The sequence below is a fragment of the Mustelus asterias genome, chromosome 25, assembly GCF_964213995.1.
Source record: "Mustelus asterias chromosome 25, sMusAst1.hap1.1, whole genome shotgun sequence".
NCBI lineage: Eukaryota > Metazoa > Chordata > Chondrichthyes > Carcharhiniformes > Triakidae > Mustelus > Mustelus asterias.
Window position 1 is genome coordinate 41,769,868 of NC_135825.1, and position 23,524 is coordinate 41,793,391.

Below are 23,524 nucleotides of genomic sequence, written 5' to 3' on the forward strand. Positions count from 1 at the left end.
CTCATTTGAGTTCTTTCCTACTTTCTTTGTATTCCTCCAGAGCTCCCTCCGTTTTTAGCTACCTGGACCTAACGTATGCCTCTCTTTTCTTTTTGACCAATCCCTCAATTTCCCTGGTTATCCACGGTTCTCGAATCCTACGCTTCCTACCCTTTTTTACAGGCACATGCCTATCCTGCAGCCCTAACAACTGTTCCTTAAAAGATGAAGGAGAAGTCATTATTTTATTAACAAAGGACTGTTTCAACACATTAATACTATGTGATTTATCACCGTTTGGGTTCTTGCGAACATTTACTTATTTTTGTCCTGATTAAAAAGCTTGATATGTTGTCAAAGGTTGGTAGATTTGTGGATAGCGATGACAATCGTTGGTGGATTTGCGGATAGAGATGAGGATCATCAGAGGATACAGATCATAGAATCATAGAAACCCTACAGTGCGGAAGGAGGCCATTCGGCCCATCGAGTCTGCACCGACCACAATCCCACCCAGGCCCTATCCCCACATATTTACCCGCTAATCCCTCTAACCTACACATCCCAGGACTCTAAGGGGCAATTTTTAACCTGGCCAATCAACCTAACCCGCACATCTTTGGACTGTGGGAGGAAACCGGAGCACCCGGTTTGCACATTCTCCTCGTGTCTGCGTGGGTTTACTCCGGGTGCTCCGGTTTCCTCCCACAGTCCAAAGATGTGCAGGTTAGGTTGATTGGCCAGGTTAAAAATTGCCCCTTAGAGTCCTGGGATGTGTAGGTTAAAGGGATTAGCGGGTAAAATATGTGGGGGTAGGGCCTGGGTGGGATTGTGGTCGGTGCAGACTCGATGGGCCGAATGGCCTCCTTCTGCACTGTAGGGTTTCTATGATTCTATGAAACCCACGCAGACACGAGGAGAATGTGCAAACTCCACACAGACAGTGACCCGAGCCGGGAATCGAACCCGGGACCCTGGAGCTGTGAAGCAGCAGTGCTAACCACTGTGCTACCGTGCCGCCCCAGATCGGTTGGAGACTTGGGCGGAGAGATGGCAGATGGAGTTTAATCCGGACAAATGTGAGGTAATGTATTTTGGAAGGTCTAATACAGATAGGAAATATAGAGTAAATGGCAGAACCCTTAGGAGTATTGATAGGCAGAGGGATTTGGGTGTACAGGTACACAGGTCACTGAAAGTGGCAACGCAGGTGGAGAACATCGTCAAGAAGGCATACGACATGTTTGCCTTCATCGGCCGGGGCATTAAAAATTGGCAAGTCATGTTGCAGCTTTACAGAACCTTAGTTAGGCCACTCTTGGAATATAGTGTTCAATTCTGGTCGCCACACTACCAGAAGGATATGGAGGCTTTGGCGAACGTACAGGAAAGATTTACAAGGATATTGCCTGGTATGGAGGGCATTAGCTATGAGGAGAGGTTGGAGAAACTTGGTTTGTTCTCACTGGAACGATGGAGGTGATGGGGACGATCTGATAGAAGTCAAGATTATGAGGGGCATGGACAGAGTGGATAGTCAGAAGCTTTTTCCCCCCAAGGTGGAACAGTCAATTACTCGGGGGCATAGGTTTAAGGTGCGAGGGGCAAGATTTAAAGGAGATGGAGGAGGCAAGTTTTTACACAGAAGGTGGTGGGTGCCTGGAACTCGCTGCCAGGGGAGGTAGTGGAAGTAGATACGATAGTGACTTTTAAGGGGCATCTTGACAAATACATGAATAGGATGGGAATGGAGTGATAGGGTCCCTGGAAGGGTAGGGGGTTTTAGTTCAGTCGGGCAGCATGGTCAATGCAGGCTTGGAGGGCCAAAGGGCCTGTTCCTATGCTGCAATTTTCTTTGTTCTTTGTCTTACAAGAAGCAGAGAGGTTTAGGGAGGAAGTTCCAGAGTCTCAGTATGTGCTTTCGGGAGTTGATGATCTAATCTGTCCTCAAAAAGCCTGCTGTGCATGCATAGGTAAATGAGAGGTGATTTAGATGTGTTACAGACAATTGCAATTGATAATTTAGGAATTACCTACCACCTTGGTGCTACAGCAACAATGCCAGATATCTCACTAAATCAATGTTCCTATACGTTCATGTCGTGACAAGAAAGTAAGCTCACAAACTAGTTTCATTTGAAGCTTGTTCACATGTTTTGCCGTTTTGACAACAGTGAAATAAATTTCACTTTATCTTTCCAAAATTTGTTCACCAACCCAGTGAATGAGGAAAAAATTGCAATTGTAATCCCTCATGTAAAAAGGCTTGTTCCATATGGATACAAGTTTCCTGACCTATTTGACTCCAATTTGCCACAGAAATTAAGGAGCTAAATTCTAAACATGAACAGATCTACGCATTTGAAAAAACAGTTGGCAGTGTCTCAGTTCACATCATATTGAACTCATGTATGTGCTGACAGTTATAATATACTGCAAGGCAAAATAACATCTATTTGAAGGTATTTTAGTAAAACATTGAAGAAACTCAGTTGGCATACCTTAAATCTTCTTTAATCTGGTTATCCTTTATCCTAATTTTATTTGCACAGATTGAACTACCAACCAGTTACAACTTAATTTTGCACTGTTACATGTAAATCAATAACTTGCAGAATAATACCCACCTCAGATCTCATACGTTTCGCTCTTCGGGCCGGTATACTCATTTCTGAAGACTGCACAGATTGTCGCTGAACAATATCATGTGGTTTGTACTCTTGATCTTTTTCATCGTTGATCAGGCTTGGCTTCTGGACACACTGAAAATAAAGGCGTTAGTTTTAATGCAAAAGTCTTGCTTTCTATTTTCCTTTTCTTAAAAAAAATATAATGAATTGAGTATATGGACATCCCTCGCTGCCCTATTCTCAAAAGTGTTTAATCAGCCTAGTCATATGCTACGTAATTTCAGAGTCAGCATGTAACTGGAGTCACAGGGATCACGCAAAGACCACGCAAAGACTTCCCTGAAATACTTCAACAGACCAGTTGGGTTTTTAAGACAATCTAACAGCTTCATGTCAATTGATACCAGCCTTTTCTTTCCAGATCTGAACTCATTTTCTCCATTAGTCTAGGTCTGTGGTCATAATTCTATAACATTACCACTACTATCGTTAAGGAAACTGTTAAAGTATAGTATTGGGAATGGCTACACAATTTTAACAGATCTTTCCAAAAACTAGAGCACAGATCTTGGGGCCTCTGCCTATTTGGATTTGGTGAAATTTCCAGTTCATTTTATCACAAAAGTGCTAAAATTTAAATTCTGTCCACACGAGCTAACTGGAAGAAAGATTAGGCCAGTTAATTATTTTGTCTTATCCCATCTATTAGAATTATATTCCTTGCATACTGTATTAATTGGGATTAATTAGCATATTTTAAAGAGATATGCACCAGTATTGTTAAAATGACTTCTCTTCAGCAGAATACAAGGGACATGCTGCAATGCATAGCAGGTGCTATGGTCAGGGTTAGCATAAAGAGAATAAGAAAGGAGGTTCCAGAAACTATGTAGCTGCTTTTATTGATTGTTCTGCAAAGGAATGCCCAACAGGAAGCATGCACGGGGTTGGAGTTCATCTTTGTTCGTCTCTGCAGAAGAAAACCGTTTAAAGCATGCACGACTTTAAAATGGAGCTGAACCCCCAATTTTGTTTTATATCACAAGCCATGATATAGCAATTGAAGACATGGCTGCCAACAGTTCAGTAATGAAAGCCAGGAATGGACAACAGGCTGGAATTGGAGGAGCACAAATATGAGGGTTGCATAGTTGAAGCAGGTTAGAGACAGGGAGCGGGCAAGTTGTGGAGGAATTTGAAAACAAGCAAGCAAATGTAAAAAATACTACACCAGCAGGTGGTTGAGAGGAGGGGTGGGGGAGGAATTCAAGACATTGGCCACTGGAAGGTGGGAGACTCGCCAAGAGTGCATTAGAATAGTCAAGTCCAGAGGGAACAAAAGGTGTGGGTCAGGTCTTTAAAAGCAGGGGCATAGTCAGGCAATGTCATCAGTGAAGACAGTGTGTCCAGTACATGTTCAAAGTTGACACTAAATTTGCAAGCAGTTTGGTTCAGTATAAAGTTGCCAAGGTGAGGAATCGAGTTGGTAAGCTAGGGAACATAGTTTATAGTGGGGATGAAAAGACAATGACTTCCCAGTATTTAGTTGGAGGACATTTCTGCCCATCAAATACAGAATGTTGGACAAGTAATCTGACATTTAGACAGCGGTGGGGTTGAGTTTGCCAAGTTCAACTGGTTTTAGTTCTTATTTTTATTGTGCCTTATGTGAGCAGCTGCTTTATCTCCTTAAGTTCAATGAACTGTCTGCCTAGATGCACCATGCTCAGTCTTGGGTTTTAAACCTTGTTTTAAGAACGCCAGAGCCAATCTGGCAAGCATTAGTAGGCAAACATCCTTAGCAGCCACTCAAACCTAGGTTTGCTAAAAATTATCCTAAATACTGAAAAATTGCCAGTGTGTGTAACATAGCTATCATGTGATTTCCAGTTTCATGTTTTTAGTGCTTCCGACCTTTCTTCGTCCATCATCTTTCTTCAGTCTTTGTTTGTTTTTGACAATCCTTTGTCATCTCCCTCTCTGCAATGTGCTGTGCCCTCAGACCCTCTTACACCCTATGGTGCTTATTTGTGCATTACTAAAGTATTACTTACATGGCAGAGCGAGGCTTGGTTAACACACAAGTTAAATGTCATGGGGGTGGGGTCAAATATCAGGCAGGGCAGAGATCGCATCCCCTTCATAAAGGTTACTTTATGCAGGGTACAGCAACTGGTTACAGAAGCAAATAGATAATAAACCAATTGAATACCTGAATAGAGACAAAAAAATCCTTTGCATATTAGAAGAGTAAGAGTTCCCAGTTGGTGTCCAAAACTAGTATGCTCGGCCTACCCTTTGTCTACAAATTTACTATTTATTTCTTTCTGCAAAATATTTAAAACATTTTCTAACAGTGGTAACATAAGCACAGGTTGCCCATATTTGAGAGTTCACAACATTTGTTAAAAGTTCGTGAAAAAATACAAAGGAATAAATCCTCACAGAACCATCCAATCTATGTGCTGGAAATTCTGCAAATTGGATGAGCAGAATGGAAACATTGTTGATTGTTTTGTCCAAAGCTTGTAAACTGAAAATGACCATTTGAAGCTCATGCTTTTGAAGCATAGTGAGGTCTTTACATAAAAATTAATACCTTAAGTGAAGTGCAGTTATAATGCTGTCAAAACTGTCATTATTGTGTGCAACTGACAGCAATTTCCTGGGAAATCCGTGGGTAATTAGGATTGGGCAATAAATGCTGGTCGAACCAGTGATGCCCAGAGCCCAAGAATGAATTTTTTTAAAAATCAAAAGTCAGGATGCTGATGTCAAGGATAGTCTGCGCCTTAACTGAGTGCACTATTGCAGTCTCCATAGTTTTGTCATCATTTCCACACTATTCTCCTATAAACCATTGAAAATGCTACACTTTGTTAATTCAACTTTTAAACAGTGAACTAAATCATAATTACTGAATACTCAACCTTGTCCTGAAATAAATTTTAAAGTCTGGAGTGTTATTCCCTCCATTCCATGATAAAAAGTAGTGGTGATGGGAGAATGGAAGGTCAGAGCTAAAGAGAGATTGACAAAGATGTCATGGATGTCAGACAAAGTGGGTGTTAATGATGGCATTGAGGACTGAAGTACAAATAGTTAACACTGGGGCAAACCAAGGAAACTACAATGGTATAGTATGGGCAGCACAATGGCACAGTGGTTAACACTGCTGCCTCACAATGCCAGAGATGGGTGAGTTTCCTCAGGGTGCTCCAGTTTCGTTCCACACTCCAAAGATGTGCAGATTAGTTTGATTGGCCATGTTAAATTGTCCCTTAGTGTCCAAGGTAAACATAGGTGAGGTGATTAGAGTGGGGTAAAATACGTGGGGTTATGGAGATACGGCCCGGGGAGGAGTTGGTGCAAGCCCAATGGGCCGAATGGCTTCCTTCTGCACTGTAGGATTCTATGACTATTACATATGGGCATGAGTGCAACTCTCACCAACTTTTACAGATGCATCATCGAAAGCATTCTTTCTGGTTATATCACAGCTTGGTATGGCTCCTGCTCTGCCCAAGACCACAAGAAACAAAAGGTCGTGAATGTAGCCCAATCCATCACGCAAACGAGACTCCCATCCACTGACTCTATCTGCACTTCCCACTGCCTCTGCAAAACAGCCAGCATAATTAAGGACCCCACACACCCCATACATTCTCTTTTTTACCTTCTTCCGTCGGAAAAAAGATACAAAAGTCTGAGGTCACGTACCAACCGACTCAAGAACAGCTTCTTCCCTGCTGCCATCAGACTTTTGAATGGACCTACTTTGCATTAAGTTGATCTTTCTCTACACCCTAGATATGACTGTAACACTACATTCTGCACTCTCTCGTTTCCTTCTCTATGAACGGTATGTTTTGCTTGGTTAGCACGCAAGAAACGATACTTTTCACTGTATACTAATACATGTGACAATAAAAAAATCAAATCAAGATGTTGAGTTAAAATGGCAAATGGCCAAAGGTTAGGGTCATGCTTGCGGACTGAGCGCAGGTGATCTGGACCATTGGGGTCTCTTCTGGGGCAGGTGGGACCTGTACAAGGAGGACGGGTTGCATCTAAACTGGAAGGGCATAAATATTCTGGCTGGGAGGTGTGCCAGTGTCACATGGGCGGATTTAAACTAGTTTGGCATGGGAGTGGGAACCAAAGCAAAGGCGAATTAACTGAAGGGGAACCAGAGAGTAGGGCCAGTAAGACTCAAAGGGCGGGCAGGGTGAGGTTACTAACCAAAGAGGGTCTGGTCGACTGAAGTGCATTTGTTTCAATGCGAGAAGCGTAATAGATGAGGCAAATTAATTTAGAGCTTAGATTAGTACTAGGAACAATGATGTTATTGCCATTACGGAGACTTGGTTATGGGAAAGACAGGATTGGCAGTTTAACATTCCAGGATACAGATGTTTCATGCGGGTTTTTGGATTTCCAAAAGGCGTTTGATAAGGTGCCCCATAAAAGGCTGCTGAAGAAGATTAGGGCACACGGAGTTGGGGGTAGTGTGTTAAAGTGGATTGGGGACTGGCTATCCGACAGGAAGCAAAGAGTCGGAATAAATGGGTGTTTTTCCAGTTGGAGGAAGGTAACTAGTGGCGTGCCGCAGGGATCGGTACTCGGGCCGCACCTATTTACCATTTATATAGATGATCTGGAGGAGGGGACGGAGTGTAGGGTAACGAAGTTTGCAGACGACACAAAGATAAGTGGAAAAGTGAATCGTGTGGAGGACGGAGAAGATCTGCAGAGAGATTTGGACAGGCTGAGTGAGTGGGCGAGGATATGGCAAATGGAGTATAACGTTGATAAATGCGAGGTTATACACTTTGGAGGAAATAATAACAAATGGGATTACTATCTCAATGGAAACAAACTAAAACATGCTACCGTGCAAAGGGACCTGGGGGTCCTTGTGCATGAGACGCAAAAGCCCAGTCTGCAGGTACAACAGGTGATCAAGAAGGCAAATGGGATGTTGGCCTATATCGCGAGGGGGATAGAATATAAAAGCAGGGATGTCTTGATGCACCTGTACAGGGCATTGGTGAGGCCGCAGCTGGAATACTGTGTGCAGTATTGGTCCCCTTATATGAGGAAGGATATATTGGCATTGGAGGGAGTGCAGAGAAGGTTCACCAGGTTGATACCGGAGATGAGGGGTTTGGATTATGAGGAGAGGCTGAGGAGATTGGGTTTGTACTCGTTGGAGTTTAGAAGGATGAGGGGGGATTTTATGGAGACTTATAAGATAATGCGGGGGCTGGATAGGGTGGAGGCGGAGAGATTCTTTCCACTTAGTAAGGAAGTTAAAACTAGAGGACACAGCCTCAAAATAAAGGGGGGTCGGTTTAAGACAGAGTTGAGGAGGAACTTCTTCTCCCAGAGGGTGGTGAATCTCTGGAATTCTCTGCCCACTGAGGTGGTGGAGGCTACCTCGCTGAATATGTTTAAAGCGCGGATGGATGGATTCCTGATCGGTAAGGGAATTAAGGGTTATGGGGATCAGGCGGGTAAGTGGTACTGATCCACGTCAGATCAGCCATGATCTTATTGAATGGCGGGGCAGGCTCGAGGGGCTAGATGGCCTACTCCTGCTCCTATTTCTTATGTTCTTATGTTCTTATGATAGAGGGGGATGTAAAAAGGGTGGGGAGTTGCACTACTGGTTGAGAACATCACAGCTGTACTGCGGGAGGACACCTCGGTGGGCTCATACAGCGAGGCAATATGGCTAGAGCTCAGGAATAGGAAAGGTGTAGTCACAATGTTGGGAGTTTACGATAGGCCACCCAACTGCCAGCAGGAGAGAGAGGAACAGATATGTACACAGATTTTGGCAAGGTGTAAAAATAACAGGGTTGTTGTGGTGGGAGATTTTAACTTCCCCTATATTGACTGGGACTCACTTAGTGCTAGGGGCAGAGTTTGTAAGGAACATACAGGAGGGCTTCTTGAAACAGTATGTAGATAGTTAAACCAGGGAAGGGGCCATACTGGTATTGGGGAATGAGCCTGGCCAGGTGGTCGATTTTTCAGTACGGGAGCAGTTCGGGAACAGTGACCACAATTCACTAAGCTTTAAGGTACTGATGGAGAAAGATAAGTGTAGTCCTCAAGTTAAGGTGCTAAATTGGGGGAAGGCTAATTACAACATGAGGCAGGAACTGACGAATGTAGATTGGGGGCAGATATTAGAGGTCAAATCAACATCTGGCATGTGGAAGGCTTTCAAGTGTAAATTGATAGAGATTCAGGACCGGCACATTCCTGTTAGGATGAAGGATAAGTATGGCAAGTTTCGGGGACCTTGGATAACGAGAGATATTGTGAGCCTAGTCAAAGAGAAAAAGGAAGCATTTGTCAAAGCTAGGAGGCTGGGAACACACGAAGCAAGTGTGGAATACAAGGAAAGTGGAAAGAAACTTCAGCAAGGAGTAAGGAGGGCTAAAAGGGGTCACGAAAAAGCATTGGCCAACAGGATTAAGGAAAATCCCAAGGCTTTTTATACATATATAAAGAGCAAGAGGGTAGCCAGGGAGAGGGTTGGCCCACTCAAGGACAGGGGAGGGAATCTATGCGTGGAGCCAGAGGAAATGGGTGAGGTATTAAATGAGTACTTTGCACCAGTATTCACCAAAGAGAAGGACTTGGTGGATGATGAGTCTAGGAAAGGGTGTTGAGATCAAAAAGGAGGCGATATTGGGGTTCTTGAGAAACATTAAGGTAGACAAGTCCCCAGGGCCTGATGGGATATACCCCAGAATACTGAGAGGGGCAAGGGAGGAAATTGCTGGGCCTGGAGAGAAATCTTTGTATCCTCACTGGCTACAGGGGAGGTCTCAGAGGATTGGAGAACAGCCAATGTTGTTCTTTTGTTTAAGAAGGGGAGCAAGAATAATCCAGGTAATTACAGGCTGGTGAGCCTTACATCAGTGGTAGGGAAATTATTGGAGAGGATTCTTCGAGACAGGATTTACTCCCACTTGGAAATAAGCGGACATAGTAGTGAGGGGCAACCTGGTTTTTGTGAAGGGGAGGTCGTGTCTCACGAACTTGATCAAATTTTGCGAGGAAGTGACGAAAATGATTGATATGGGTAGGGCAGTGGATGTTGTCTACATGGACTTCAGTAAGGCCTTTGACAAGGTCCCTCATGGTAGACTGGTGCAGAAGATGAAGTTGCATGGGATCTGAGGTGAGCTGGCAAGGTGGATACAGAACTGGCTCGGTCATAGAAGACAGAGGGTAGAAGTGGAAGGATGCATTTCTAAATGGAGGGCTGTGACAAGTGGCGTTCCTCAGGGATCAGTGCTGGGACCTTTGCTGTTATATCTATATAATAAAAAATGATTGGGAGGAAAATGTAACTGGATTGATTAGTAAGTTTGCGGACGACACAAAGGTTGGTGGATTTGCGGATAGCGGTGAGGACCATCAGAGGATACAGCAAGATATAGATTGGTTGGAGGCTTGGGCGGAGAGATGGCAGTTGGAGTTTAATCCAGACAAATGTGAGGTAATGCATTTTGGAAGGTCTAATACAGATAGGGAATATACAGTAAATGGCAGAACCCTGAAGAGTATTGATAGGCAAAGGGATCTGGGTGTACAGGTACACAGGTTACTGGAAGTGGCAACGCAGGTGGAGAAGGTAGTCAAGAAAGCATACGGCATGCTTGCCTTCCTCAGCCGGGGCACTGAGTTTAAAAATTGGCAAGTCATGTTGCAGCTTTATAGAACCTTAGTTGGGCTGCACTTGGAACATAGTGTTCAATTCTGGTCAAAGGATGTGGAAGCTTTGGAGAGGGTACAGAAAAGATTTACCAGGATGTTGCCTGGTATGGAGGGCATCAGCTGTGAGGAGAGGTTGGAGAAACTTGGTTTGTTCTCACTGGAACGACGGAGATTGAGGAGCAACCTGATAGAAGTCTCCAAGATTATGAGAGACATGGACAGAGTGGATAGTCAGAAGCTTTTTCCCAGGGTGGAAGAGTCAATTACTTGGGGCACAGGTTTAAAGGTGCGAGGGGCAAGGTTTAAAGGAGATGTACGAGGCAGATTTTTTACACAGAGGGTGGTGGGTGTGAAGAAGGGAAAGGGTTAATTTTTTTTGTACTCAATGTATTTTGTACCCAAAAGGTTGAACTTTGCACCTGGAATGTATCACAAACATAACCCTTCCTTATGGCTAGTCTCCCCTGTATTTATATTGCTCCTGGTAGTAGTATAAGCCATTTGTTCATGGTTCCCTCGCTTGTTTATATCATTCTGATAAAACAGACAGTTAAATATAGATGTTGGGTTGTAAGTCTTGCTTTTCCCGTGGGCTTGTGTGTGATTTAAAAAAAGGAAGCAGCTACCAAATGGTAGAGTGCGAGAATGGCCGTTTGAAGGAGGACGCCCACTGGGACAGCTGCAATCGCACAGTCACTTCAAAGGAAAGACCGCGGGACCAGAGGTTGCATCTTGACTACAACTACCAGGAGAATTGTGCTTTATGACTCAAGGATACCAGATAGTCTCTAACCATAAACCAGAGTATATCAGAAGCTGTTAAAGGAACTATAATTTATGATCAAGGACTGTTAACTGGACTTTGCTTTATGGCTTGTATTGGGAACCCTGATGTATAAAGGTCCACGCTTCTTGTGTTCAGGGAGAACTTTGGCTTCCACTTTCAAGGGGTCAAGTTCTCCCGCAAGCTTGTGAGAATAAAGCCTTACTGTATTTTGACTCAGACTAGCCTCATGGTATTTTTACCGACTTCAGATGCCTGGAACTCTTTGCCAGCGGAGGTAGCGGAAGCGGATACGGTAGTGACTTTTAAGGGACATCTTGACAAATACATGAACAGGATGGGAATAGAGGGATATGGTCCCTGGAAGGGTAAGGAGTTTGAGTTAAGTCAGCCAGCATGGCAGGCTTGGAGGGCCAAAGGGCCTGTTCCTGTGCTGGAATTTTCTTTGTTCTTTGAGACTGCATTGGGAGCAAAAAAATAGACTAGACTAAATTAAAGGCGGTGCACTTTAAATTCTACTTCACCTGGAAGGGTTATTTGGGACCTTGCATGGTGAGAAGGAAGGAGGGTATAGGGCAGGTGTTGCACCTTTTGTGATTGCATGGAACGGCAATGATGGAAGAGTAGACCAGGGTGTCATGGAGGGAGCAGTTCCTGCAGAATGCTGTCAGTGGGTGAGGGAGAAGGAGGATTGACTTTTAGCAACAACATTAACAGAAAGGATTAACAATGGAAATAGCGACTCCTAATTGCACAAGTGCTTTGCTAATTTAAAAATCTATGAAAAGGATCAGCAATGAACACAGTGGTGGTTTACAATTCAGGCAGAGAGAGCACATGGGTACGGAGGGGGAAGTGGAGGTACAGCAAGTTTACTTTTAAAAACCATTTAAGAGAAAAAGGTCTTCCCAATGCAGCTTCTGCTGAAGATCACTTGCCACCATGATCCTATGCCTGCAATCAAAATTGCCAGATAGAATTCTTACAGTGCAGAAGGTGGCCATTCAGTCTTTTGAAATTCATTTACGGGATGTGGGTGGTGATGTTCCCTGGTATCTGCTGTATTTGTCCTTCTAGATGGTCGTGCATGGCTTGTCTAGTCCAATTTCTGGTCAATGGTAACCCACAGGATTTTGATCAGAGAATTACAGAATTCCTACAGTGCAGGCAGCCATTCGGCCCGAGTCTGCGCCAATTCACCAACACAGCAGAGGCTCACCCTCTGCCCTGTCCACGGAACCCCACACATTTATCCCACTAATCCCCCTAACCTACATACTTTTGGACACTAGGGGCAATTCAGCATGGCCAATCCACCTAACCTGCATATGTTTGGACTGTAGAAAGAACCCAGAGCACCTTGATTTCCTGGGATGGCTGGACTGATCAATGAGGAGAGATTGCGTCCGTTAAGGTTATAACATGCTGGATTTCAGAAGAATGAGGGGGGATCTCTCAGAAACCTATGAATTTCAAACAGGACTAGAGGAAGGATGTTCCCAATGGTGGGGGCTGCTGTCCAGAATCAGTGGTCATAGTCTGAGGATAAGGGGTAAACCTTTTAGAACAGAGATGAAGAGAAATTTCTTCACCCAGTGACTGGTCAACTATGGAATCCGCTACCGCAGGAAGTAGTTGAAGCCAAAGCATTGTATAATTTCAAGATGGGAGTTAGATATGGCTCTTGGGGCAAAGGGGAGCAAATGATATTGTTCAAGGGTGGGGAATGCGGGGGGGGGCAGGATCAGTATATTGAGTTGGATGATCAGCCATGACACAAAGAATGGCAGAGCAGATTCAAAGGGTCGAATGGCATACTTCTACGTCTATTTTCTATGTTCGTACATCTATTCAGTGATGGTAGTGTCAATGAATGTCATGGGGTGATGGTGAGATCCTTTCTTGTTGGAGATGGTCATTGCCTGACACTGCTACTTGCCATTTGTCAGCCCAAGCTTGTTGCATTTGGACATGAACTGCTTCAGTATCTGACGAGTCACAAATGGTGCTGAACACCATCATCTGCAAACATCTCCACTTTTGACCTTATGATGGAAGGACAGTCATTGAGTCAGCTGAAGATGGCTGGGCCGAGGACACTACCCTGAAGAACTGGGACGGCAAGGTGGCACAGTGGTTAACACTGCTGCTTCACAGTGCCAGGGTCCCACGTTCAATTCTGGCCTTGGGTGACTGTCTGTGTGGAGTTTGCACGATGTCCCGGTTTCCTTCCACACTCCAAAGATGTGCAGGTTAGGTTGATTCGCTATGCTCAATTGCCCCTTAATGTCCAAAGATTTGGAGGTTAGGGGGATGAGCAGGGTCAATGTGTGAGCTTACAGGGATTAGGTGGGGGTTGGCCAGGTAAGATGCTCTGTTGGGCCAAATGGCCGCCTTCTGCACAAGAGGGATTCTATGATCTATTCTATGATCTTGAACTCCTGCAATGATATCCTGGAGCTGAGATGATTGACCTCCAACTACCACAACCATCGTCCTTTGTGCCAGGTGTTCTCCAACCAGCGGAGTTTTCTCCCAATTCCCATTGACTCCAGTTTTACTTGGGCTCCTTGATGTGATACTAGGTCAAATGCTGCCTTGATATCAAGGGCAGTCACTCGCACCTCACCGGGGGGGGGGGGGGGGGGGGGGGTTCCCAAGGCCGTAATTGAACCTGGGTCCAGGCTAACCACTGTGCGTCCAACATGTCCCCTATAGGGGGAAATGTAGGAGCAATAAGTTCAGGGAACCCTGGATGTCTAGGACAACAGGTTTATTTGGTAGCAAACACCATTAGCTTTCGGAGCGCTGCTCCTTCGTCAGATGGAGTGGAAATGTGCTCTCAAACAAGGCCTACAGCCAACCAGATCTTAAAGATACAGACAATGTGGGTGGAGGGAGCATTAACTCTTACTGTGTTCACCCCAGTCCAACGCCGGCATCTCCACATCATGTCTAGGACAATTCAGGACTGGATAACGAAGAAGAGAAAGGCTTTTAGCAAGTCCAAAGGGAGCAGTTCAGCTACAACCCTCGACGAATGCAGGAAGTGCAAGAGATAAGTTAAGAAAGCAATTAGAAGAGCAAAAAAGAGGGCATGAGAAAGGTTGTGAAAAGATTAGGGAGAATCCCAAAATATTCTATAAATACATTAAGTGGTAGAAGTTAACCAGATAGAAGTAGGGCTCATCAGAGACCCAGGGGGCCATCTCTGTGTGAAGCTGCAAGACATTGGAAGGGTGTCAAATGAATGCTTCTCATCGGACTTCACTCTGGAAAAAGAAGAACATGGCTAAAGAGTTCAGGAAAAGGACTGGGAGGACTTTCAGCTGTTTGACACAGGAAGTGAGAAGGTATTCGAGGCCTTGATGGGCTTAGAGATGGACAAATCCCCAGGGCCAAATGAACTGCATCACAGGCTGCTGTGGGAGGTGGGGCAGGAATTTGCAGGGGGTTTTGCCACAAATTTTTAATTCCTCTCTGGCCACGGGGGAAGTCATGATGTGGAGATGCCGGTGTTGGACTAGGGTAAGCACAGTAAGAAGTCTCACAGCACCAGGTTGAGGTCCAGGTTTATTTGGTAGCATAAGCTTTCAGAGTGTTACTCCTTGTTCAGGTGAGAGTGGAGTTGTGTTCACAAACAGGGCATATATAGACACAGACTCAATTTACAAGATAATGGTTGGAATGCAAGTCTTTACAGGTAATCAAGTCTTTACAGGTACAGGCAATGTGAGTGGAGAGAGGGTTAAGCACAGGTTAAAGAGGTGCGAATTGTCTCCAGCAGACAGTTACTGAGATTTTGCAAGCCCAGGCAAGTCGTGGGAGTTACAGATAGTGTGACATGAACCCAAGATCCTGGTTGAGGCCATCCTCATTTGTGCGGAACTTGGCGATCAGTTTTTGCTCAGCGATTCTGCGTTGTCGTGTGTCATGAAGGCCGCCTTGGAGAATGCTTACCCGAAGATCAGAGGCTGAATGCCCGTGCCTGCTGAAGTGTTCCCCAACAGGAAGAGAACACTCCTGCCTGGTGATTGTCGAGCAGTGTTCGTTCATCTGTTGTCGTAGTGTCTGCATGGTCTCCCCAATGTACCATGCCTCGGGATAGCCTTTCCTGCAGCTTATCAGGTAAACAACACTGGCTGAGTCGCAAGAACATGTACTGTGTACCTGGTGGATGGTGTTCTCACGTGAGATGGTGGCATCCGTGTCGATGATCCGGCACGTCTTGCAGAGGTTGCTGTGGCAGGGTTGCGTGGTGTCATGGTCACTGTTCGCCTGAAGGCTGGGTAGTTTGACGTTGTGTGGTTGTTTGAAGACAAGAAGTGGGGGTGCGGGGATGGCCTTGGCGAGATGTTCGTCTTCATCAATGACGTGTCGTAACTTCTCCGCTCCGGGGAAGAACTGGACGACAAAGGGTATTCTGTCCGCCATGTCCGTCTTCTGAGGAGGTCGGTGCGGTTTTTCGCTGTGGCGCGTCGGAACTGTCGATCGATGAGTCGAGCGCCATATCCTGTCCTTATGAGGGCGTCTTTCAGTGTCTGTAGGTGTCTGTTGCCATCCTCCTCATCTGAGCAGATCCTGTGTATACGGAAGGCTTGTCTGTAGGGGGTGGCTTCTTTAACGTGTTTAGGGTGGAAGCTGGAGAAGTGGAGCATCTTGAGGTTACCTGTGGGCTTGCAGTACAGTGAAGTGCTGAGGTGATCGTCCTTGACGGAGATGCGCGTGTCCAAAAATGCAACCGATTCCGGAAAGTCGTCTATGGTGAGTCTGGTGGTGGGATGGAACTTGTAGATGTCATCATATAGTTGTTTCAGTAATTCTTCGCCATGAGTCCAAAGGAAGAAAATGTCATTGATATATCTAGTGTATAGGGTCGGTTGAAGGTCCTGTGCGGTGAAGAGGTCTCGTTCGAACCTGTGCATGAAGATGTTGGCATATTGAGGTGCAAATTTGGTCCCCATGGCTGTTGTGTGTGTCTGAATGAAGTGCCAGAGGACTGGAGGACGGCGAATGTGATTCCACTTTTCAAGAAGGGTGATAGAGATGAAATCGAAATTACAGACCAGTGACTCTCACATCAGTGGCAGGGAAACATAGAACAGTACAGCACAGAACAGGGCCTTCGGCCCACGATGTTGTGCCGAGCTTTATCTGAAACCAAGATCAAGCTATCCCCCTCCCTATCATCCTGGTGGGCTCCATGTGCCTATCCAATAACTGCTTAAATGTTCCTAAAGTGTCTGACTCCACTATCACTGCAGGCAGTCCATTCCACACCCCAACCACTCTCTGCGTAAAGAACCTACCTCTGATATCCTTCCTATATCTCCCACCATGAACCTTATAGTTATGCCCCCTTGTAATAGCTCCATCCACCCGAGGAAATAGTCTTTGAACGTTCACTCTATCTATCCCCTTCATCATTTTATGAACCTCTATTAAGTCTCCCCTCAGCCTCCTCCACTCCAGAGAGAACAGCCCTCGCTCCCTCAACCTTTCCTCATAAGACCTACCCTCCAAACCAGGCAGCATCCTGGTAAATCTCCTCTGCACTCTTTCCAGCGCTTCCACATCCTTCTTATAGTGTGACCAGAACTGCACACAATATTCCAAACGTGGTCTCACCAAGGTCCTGTACAGTTGCAGCATAACCCCACGGCTCTTAAACTCCAACCCCCTGTTAATAAAAACTAACACACCATCGGCCTTCTTCACAGCTCTATCCACTTGAGTGGCAACCTTTAGAGATCTGTGGATATGGACCCCAAGATCTCTCTGTTCCTCCACAGTCTTCAGAACCCTACCGTTGACCCTGTAATCCACATTTAAATTAGTCCTACCAAAAAGAATCACCTCACATTTATCAGGGTTAAACTCCATTTGCCATTTTTCAGCCCAGCTTTGCATCCTATCTATGTCTCTTTGCAGCCTACAACAGCGCTCCACCTCATCCACTACACCACCAATCTTGGTGTCATCAGCAAATTTACTGATCCACCCTTCAGCCCCCTCCTCTAAGTCATTAATAAAAATCACAAAGAGCAGAGGACCAAGCACTGATCCCTGTGGCACTCCGCTAGCAACCTGCCTCCAGTCCGAAAATTTTCCATCCACCACCCCCCTCTGTCTTCAGATAGCCAGTTACCTATCCAATCGGCCAACTTTCCCTCTATCCCACACCTCCTCACTTTCATCATAAGCCGACCATGGGGGACCTTATCAAACGCCGTACTAAAATCCATGTATATGACATGAACTGACCCTACCTTCATCAACACACTTAGTTACCTCCTCAAAAAATTCTATCAAATGTGAGGCACGACTTGCCCTTCACGAATCCGTGCTGACTATCCAAGATTAATCCGCATCTTTCTAAATGGTCGTAAATCCCATCCCTAAGGACCTTTTCCATCAATTTACCAACCACCGAAGTAAGACTAACAGGTCTATAATTACTAGGGTCATTTCTATTCTCTTTCTTAAACAGAGGAACAACATTCGCCACTCTCCAGTCCTCTGGCACCATCCCCGTGGACAGTGAGGACCCAAAGATCAAAGCCAAAGGCTCTGCAATCTCATCCCTTGCCTCCCAAAGAATCCTAGGATATATTTCATCAGGCCCAGGGGACTTATCGACCTTCAGTTTATTCAAAACTGCCAGTACATCCTCCTGCCGAACATCTATTTCCGCCAGCCTATTAGCCTGTAACACCTTCTCTTCCTCACAAACATGGCCCCTCTCCTTGGTGAACACTGAAGAAAAGTATTCATTCATCACCTCGCCCATCTCTACTGACTCCATACACAAGTTCCCACTACTGTCCTTGACCGGCCCTAACCTCACCCTGGTCATTCTTGTATTCCATTGGAGAAAATTCTGAAGGAAAGAATTAATCTCCACTTGGAAAGGGCATGAGTTAATTTGGGATAATCAGCATGGCTTTGTCAGAGGGAGGTCATGCCTAACGAATTTGATTGTGATCGAGCGTGTGGATGAGGGAAGTGCAGTTAATGTAGTTTAAATGAATTTTAGCAAAGCCTTGGACAAGGTTCCACATGGGAAACTGATTGGAGGTTGAAGTACAAGGAATTCAGGGAAACTTGGCAAGATGGACCAGAAATTGCTTAGTAATAGAACAAAGGGTGGTGGTAGAAGGCTGTTTGAGTGACTACGGCCCATATCTAGTGGCATATCAGAAGGTTCAGTGCTGGGTCGCATATTGTTTATTATATTAATAAATTAGATAGATGATGTGTGAGGGGAATGATGAGCAAATTTGCAGATGACATCAAGATTGGTAGGGTGGTTAATAGTGATGGAGAATGTTGTAGGTTACAGGACGATATAGATGAATCGGGCAGAGCAATGGCAGATGGTATTTAACCCTGCTAAGTGCAAAGTGATGGACTTTGGAAGGAGTAACAGGACAAGGGAGTATTTAATGAATGTCAGGGCACTGGGAAGCTCCGAGGAACAGATGGATCTTGGGGTGTTTATTCAGAGATCCCCGAAGACGGCAGAGCAGGTAAATAAGATAGTTAAGGCATATAAGACACTTGCTTTTATCAGCCATGGCACAGAACATAAGAGCAAGGACGTAATGTTGGAGTGGTACAGAAAGTTAGTTAGGCCACAGCTGGAGTGCACCTCACTATAGGATGTGATTGCAGAGGGAATACAGAGGAAGTTCACCAGGATATTGCCTGGCATAGAGCATTTGAGTTAAAGGAGAGACTGGATAGGCTTGGATTGTTTTCTTTGGAGCAGAGAAGGCTGAGGGAACATGATCGAGGTGTGTAAGATTATGAAGGGTATGGACAGGGTGAATAGATTTAGAGGGGATTTGAGGAAAAGCTTCTCACCAAGGTGGTGATGGGAATCTGAAACTCACTGAAAGGGTGATAGAGGCAGAAATCCTCAATATTTAAGAAGCATTTAGATAAGCACTTGAAATGCATATAAGCATATTAGGCTATGGACCAATTGCTGGAAAATGGCATTTGAATATAAAGGCTTTCAATGGCCAGCGCACGCACTTGGGCCAAGGGGCCTCTTTCTGTGCTGCATGACTAATTGTTTCATGGTCTTCAATACTCTTATTCCAGATTGTAATTGAATTGAAATTCCATGATCTGGAATTGTGGGATTCAAACACAGGTCCCCAGAGCACAACAATACCACTATGCCACCACCTCCCCGTATCCATCCACATAATCTCTTTATAATTTTAAACACTATAATTGGATCACTCATCAACTATCTAAACTCAAGGGAATATAAAATGTTATTGCAACCCATCGTTATAATTTGAGCCTGGTGTTAACCCGGTGATTCTTCACTGTACTCCATGGGCAGTATAGCCACCATGGAGTACGATGCCTAAAATCAAATGCTGTATTCCATTATGACCAAGCCTCTCTACAACTGCAGCATTACTTCCTCTCCATGAAACAAGCAAAGCTTTCCCCGAAATCCTTCTTTGAAAAAACTCTTGCTCTCCAAAATAGTGATTGAGCTGAGTCAGGTCCTTCAATTAAGTGAAACTAACTGCAGCTTTGGGTCTCAACCTTCTGGAGGCAGTGGCATTGTCACAGGACTAGTAACCCAGAGCAGATGAAGAAATTTGAATTAAAAAACAAAATCTGGAATTAAAAAGTCAAATGATGACCATTGTTGTAAAAACCCATCTGGCCCGTTAATATTCTTTAAAGTTTATTTTATTAGTGTCATAAGTAGGCTTACATTCACACTGCAACGAAGTTACTGTAAAAATCCTCAGTCACCACATTCCAGTTTGGGTACACGCAGGGAGAATTTAGCATGGCCAATGCACCTAACCAGCACATCTTTTGGACTGTGGGATGAAACCGGAGCACCTGGAAGAAACCCATGCAGATACAGGGAGAACATGCAGACTCCAGACACCTAAGTCAGAAATCAAACCCAGGTTCCTGGCACTGTGAGACAGTAGTTCTAACCACTGTGCCACCGTAGAAGGAAATCTGTCGCCCTGACCAGTCTAGCCTAGATACGATTCCAGATCCACTGCAATGTGCTTGACTCTCAAATACCTTCTGAAATGGAGGGCAGTTAGGGAAGGGCAATAAATAATGGCCCAGCCAGCAATGCCCATGTCCTGCAAGTGAATTTAAAAAAGCAAAGTATTCCATCACCTGAACTGCCAAGTTGTTTGCTACCGGAGGAATAAGAAAATAGGTGTGCCAGTATCAAATTAATTCCACAAACTTATTACCCTATTCAGGATCTGTTCGAGCAAGAACATAACAGCAAGTACTTATTAAATACACTACACTCACCAGAAGACTGGCTCCAGACTGAAAGAGATTATAGGGGTACAAGATACGTTCATAGTGCGATCGAAGTAGAGAGCCCAATGCCTTTCCAGGTGGATATGCCATCATGTGCGCTATCTTAGACCACCGTCGTTCCTTACAAACTATTTCGAACCCACCTTCTTCTTCAACAAGCTGCAAAGAATGCAGAAGCATTATATAATTGGCAGACAATGTGCAGAGCATAAACATGAGATAAAAATATCAGTGCAACAATCAAGGTGTTTTAAAGACCACAGTATTCTGCAAAGTACTATAGCTTTCTAATTCTTGTCACTCAAGACTTTGATCTTTCTCTCCACCACCCCACCCCTCATTTATTCCACTGTGGTATCTGCAACATTAACTTTTTCCCCTCTTCTCCCCAAATATATGTATATTAGCAGTTTTCAAATTGCTTTACCGATGTAATAATTATCTCAACTTCTTAAAACCAAAGGCTTTAAGGAAAGATAGAAGACAGCATTTCTATTTCAGTAGAAATAGAAGGAAAAAAAAATGCGAGAAACACTCAGGTCTGGCAGCATCTGTGGAGAAAAATGAGACCTTTCAAACAGCTTTCTATGGAGTGTATACACTCCAGGTTAGTTTGTCTTCTATAAACTAATCTCGTATGAAATTGTTTTTGCTACCTGTTGACTTATATCCTGAACGTCCTCAAGTTATCAAATTGTTAACCCTGGTAATTCTGCAAGTTTCAAAATTGTATTTCATATGCAAGTATGAAATATCTACCAAAAACAAGTGGTCCCAACTCTAATATCTCGGGTACACCAATTCCAGCACACTGAACATGTATTTCCTGAACCTCAATCTACTCATCAGTGATGCAACTATTCCTGAAACCATACATTTAATTTTTCCAACAAGTTTCTCATAAAAACTCCAATATGCACTGTATAAAAATGTCATTAACCAAACCATATCATCTTGATGAGAGTGACAGATAGAGGCCAGGGCAGGAAGCTGGGGGGCAAGTGTATGTTCTTAAATCAAGTGTTTAAGACTCACAGCTAGGGACAGAACAGAAGTCTTACCTTGTTAAGCAAAAATAAATCCAAAATTTTTCTTTCCACATGTGGAATTTTTAATGTGGATCCCTGCAGCTCCCAAAATTTTGCTATCTGGTCCAGAAAATTGAGTTTTACTCTGGTCTGAGCCTGTGAACAGATCAGAGGAATATACACTGTAAGCATTGTCCAATATATACAAAAACATACTTTTATTCACACTTCACATGTCAAATCAGAATTTTACATGCACTTATTTCTGCAAAGGTGGCTGCTATTTTGGAGACATCAAGATATTTAGTGTTGAAGGAGGCAAAACGTATGCTTCAGAGCCTAAATACAGTCACTGTCACAACACAAGGAAACAGAATTCAAAAACTTTAAGTGATATTTGTTCAGGGTAAAGGTCATACAGGACACTGGACCACATCAGCATAAAAGACTGAACACAAGATGACAGTACCAAAAGCAGAAATTCTATACAGAAGTTCACATAAGTAGATAAACTCATACCACAAAATAGGACAAAAACAAACAGACCTCAAGTTCATTCAGTCTCTGAATTCGTGGTGTGAAGTGCAACTTGTCCACATCACAGGCAAAAGGCGGCTGCCAATCCTACAACAAAAGGCAATGACCACTTCAAACAAAAAATTAACAAGATCACTCTCAAACCCTTACGTTCTCCACCCCTTCACAACCCTGCCCCTTCCCCCCCACCCAACCTCTCACCCCGGGCCTCCAAAACCCCCTCCCACCCCAAGCCTCTCTCTCCCCTACCCTCCACCCCCCTCTCTCTCCCTACCCTCCACCCCCCTCTCTCTCCCTACCCTCCACCCCCCCTCTCTCTCCCCTACCCTCCACCCCCCCTCTCTCCCTACCCTCCCCCTCTCTCCCCTACCCTCCACCCCCCCTCTCTCCCCCTACCCTCCACCCCACCTCTCTCTCCCCTACCCTCCACCCCCTCTCTCTCCCCTACCCTCCAGCCCCCTCTCTCTCCCCTACCCTCCACCCCCCCTCTCCTCCCCCTACCCTCCACCCCCCTCTCTCTCCCCTACCCTCCACCCCCCTCTCTCTCCCCTACCCTCCACCCCCCTCTCTCTCCCCTACCCTCCACCCCCCCTCTCTCTCCCTACCCTCCACCCTCCCCCTCTCTCCCCTACCCTCCACCCACCCTCTCTCTCTCCCTACCCTCCACCCCCCTCTCTCTCCCCTACCCTCCACCCCCCTCTCTCTCCCCTACCCTCCACCCCCCCCTCTCTCACCCCTACCCTCCACCCCCCTCTCTCTCCCCTACCCTTCACACCCCCTCTCTCTCCCTACCCTCCACCCCCCCTCTCTCCCCTACCCTCCACCCCCCCTCTCTCTCCCTACCCTCCACCCCCCTCTCTCCCCTACCCTCCACCCCCCCTCTCTCTCCCCTACCCTCCACCCCCTCTCTCTCCCCTACCCTCCACCCCCTCCTCTTCTCCTACCCTCCACCCCCCCCTCTCTCCCTACCCTCCACCCCCCCACCGTCCACCCCCACCCTCCTCTCCGACCCTCCTCCGCCCTCCCTCCCCTCCACACCCCCCCTCTCCCCGACCCCCCTCCCCGACCTCTCCCCACCCCCCCTCCCCGACCCCCCCCCACCACCCCCCGGCCCTCCTCCACCCCCCTCCCCCCCTACCGTCCTCCTCCACCCCCCCTCCCCCACCCCCCCTCCCCCCCTACCGTCCTCCTCCACCCCCCTCCCCACCCACCCCCTCCCCGGCCCTCCTCACCCCCCCTCCCCCCCTACCGTCCTCCTCCACCCCCCTCCCCCCACTACCCTCCTCCCCCACCTTCCCTACCCTCCTCCCTCCCCCCACTACCCCCCTCCCCTACCCTCCTCCCCCCTCTACACTCCTCCCCCACCCCACCCCCTCACATACCCTCCTCCACCTCCCCTCCCCCAACCCTCCTCCACCTCCCCATCCTCCTCATCCTCCACCCCCCTGCCCTCCTCACCCACCACCCCCCGCCCCTCCCACCAACCGGCCCTC

At 45.9% G+C, this 23,524-nt stretch overlaps 1 protein-coding gene across 2 annotated transcripts in view; it reads right to left on the reverse strand.

Moving 5' to 3' along the window:
• Positions 1-22,155, reverse strand: part of LOC144511903 (lysine-specific demethylase 5B-like) — a 371,069-nt gene extending 348,914 nt beyond the window's left edge. For both annotated transcript variants that reach the window (XM_078242346.1, XM_078242347.1), the window contains exons 1-4: positions 22,041-22,155; positions 21,528-21,650; positions 20,455-20,625; positions 2,607-2,741 (exon numbers count right to left, since the gene is read on the reverse strand). In XM_078242346.1, coding sequence (XP_078098472.1) covers positions 2,607-2,741; positions 20,455-20,559 — 240 coding nt within the window. In that variant the 5' untranslated portion in view covers positions 20,560-20,625; positions 21,528-21,650; positions 22,041-22,155. The remainder of the gene's footprint in view (positions 1-2,606; positions 2,742-20,454; positions 20,626-21,527; positions 21,651-22,040) is intronic.
• Between the last annotated feature and the right edge of the window lie 1,369 nt (positions 22,156-23,524).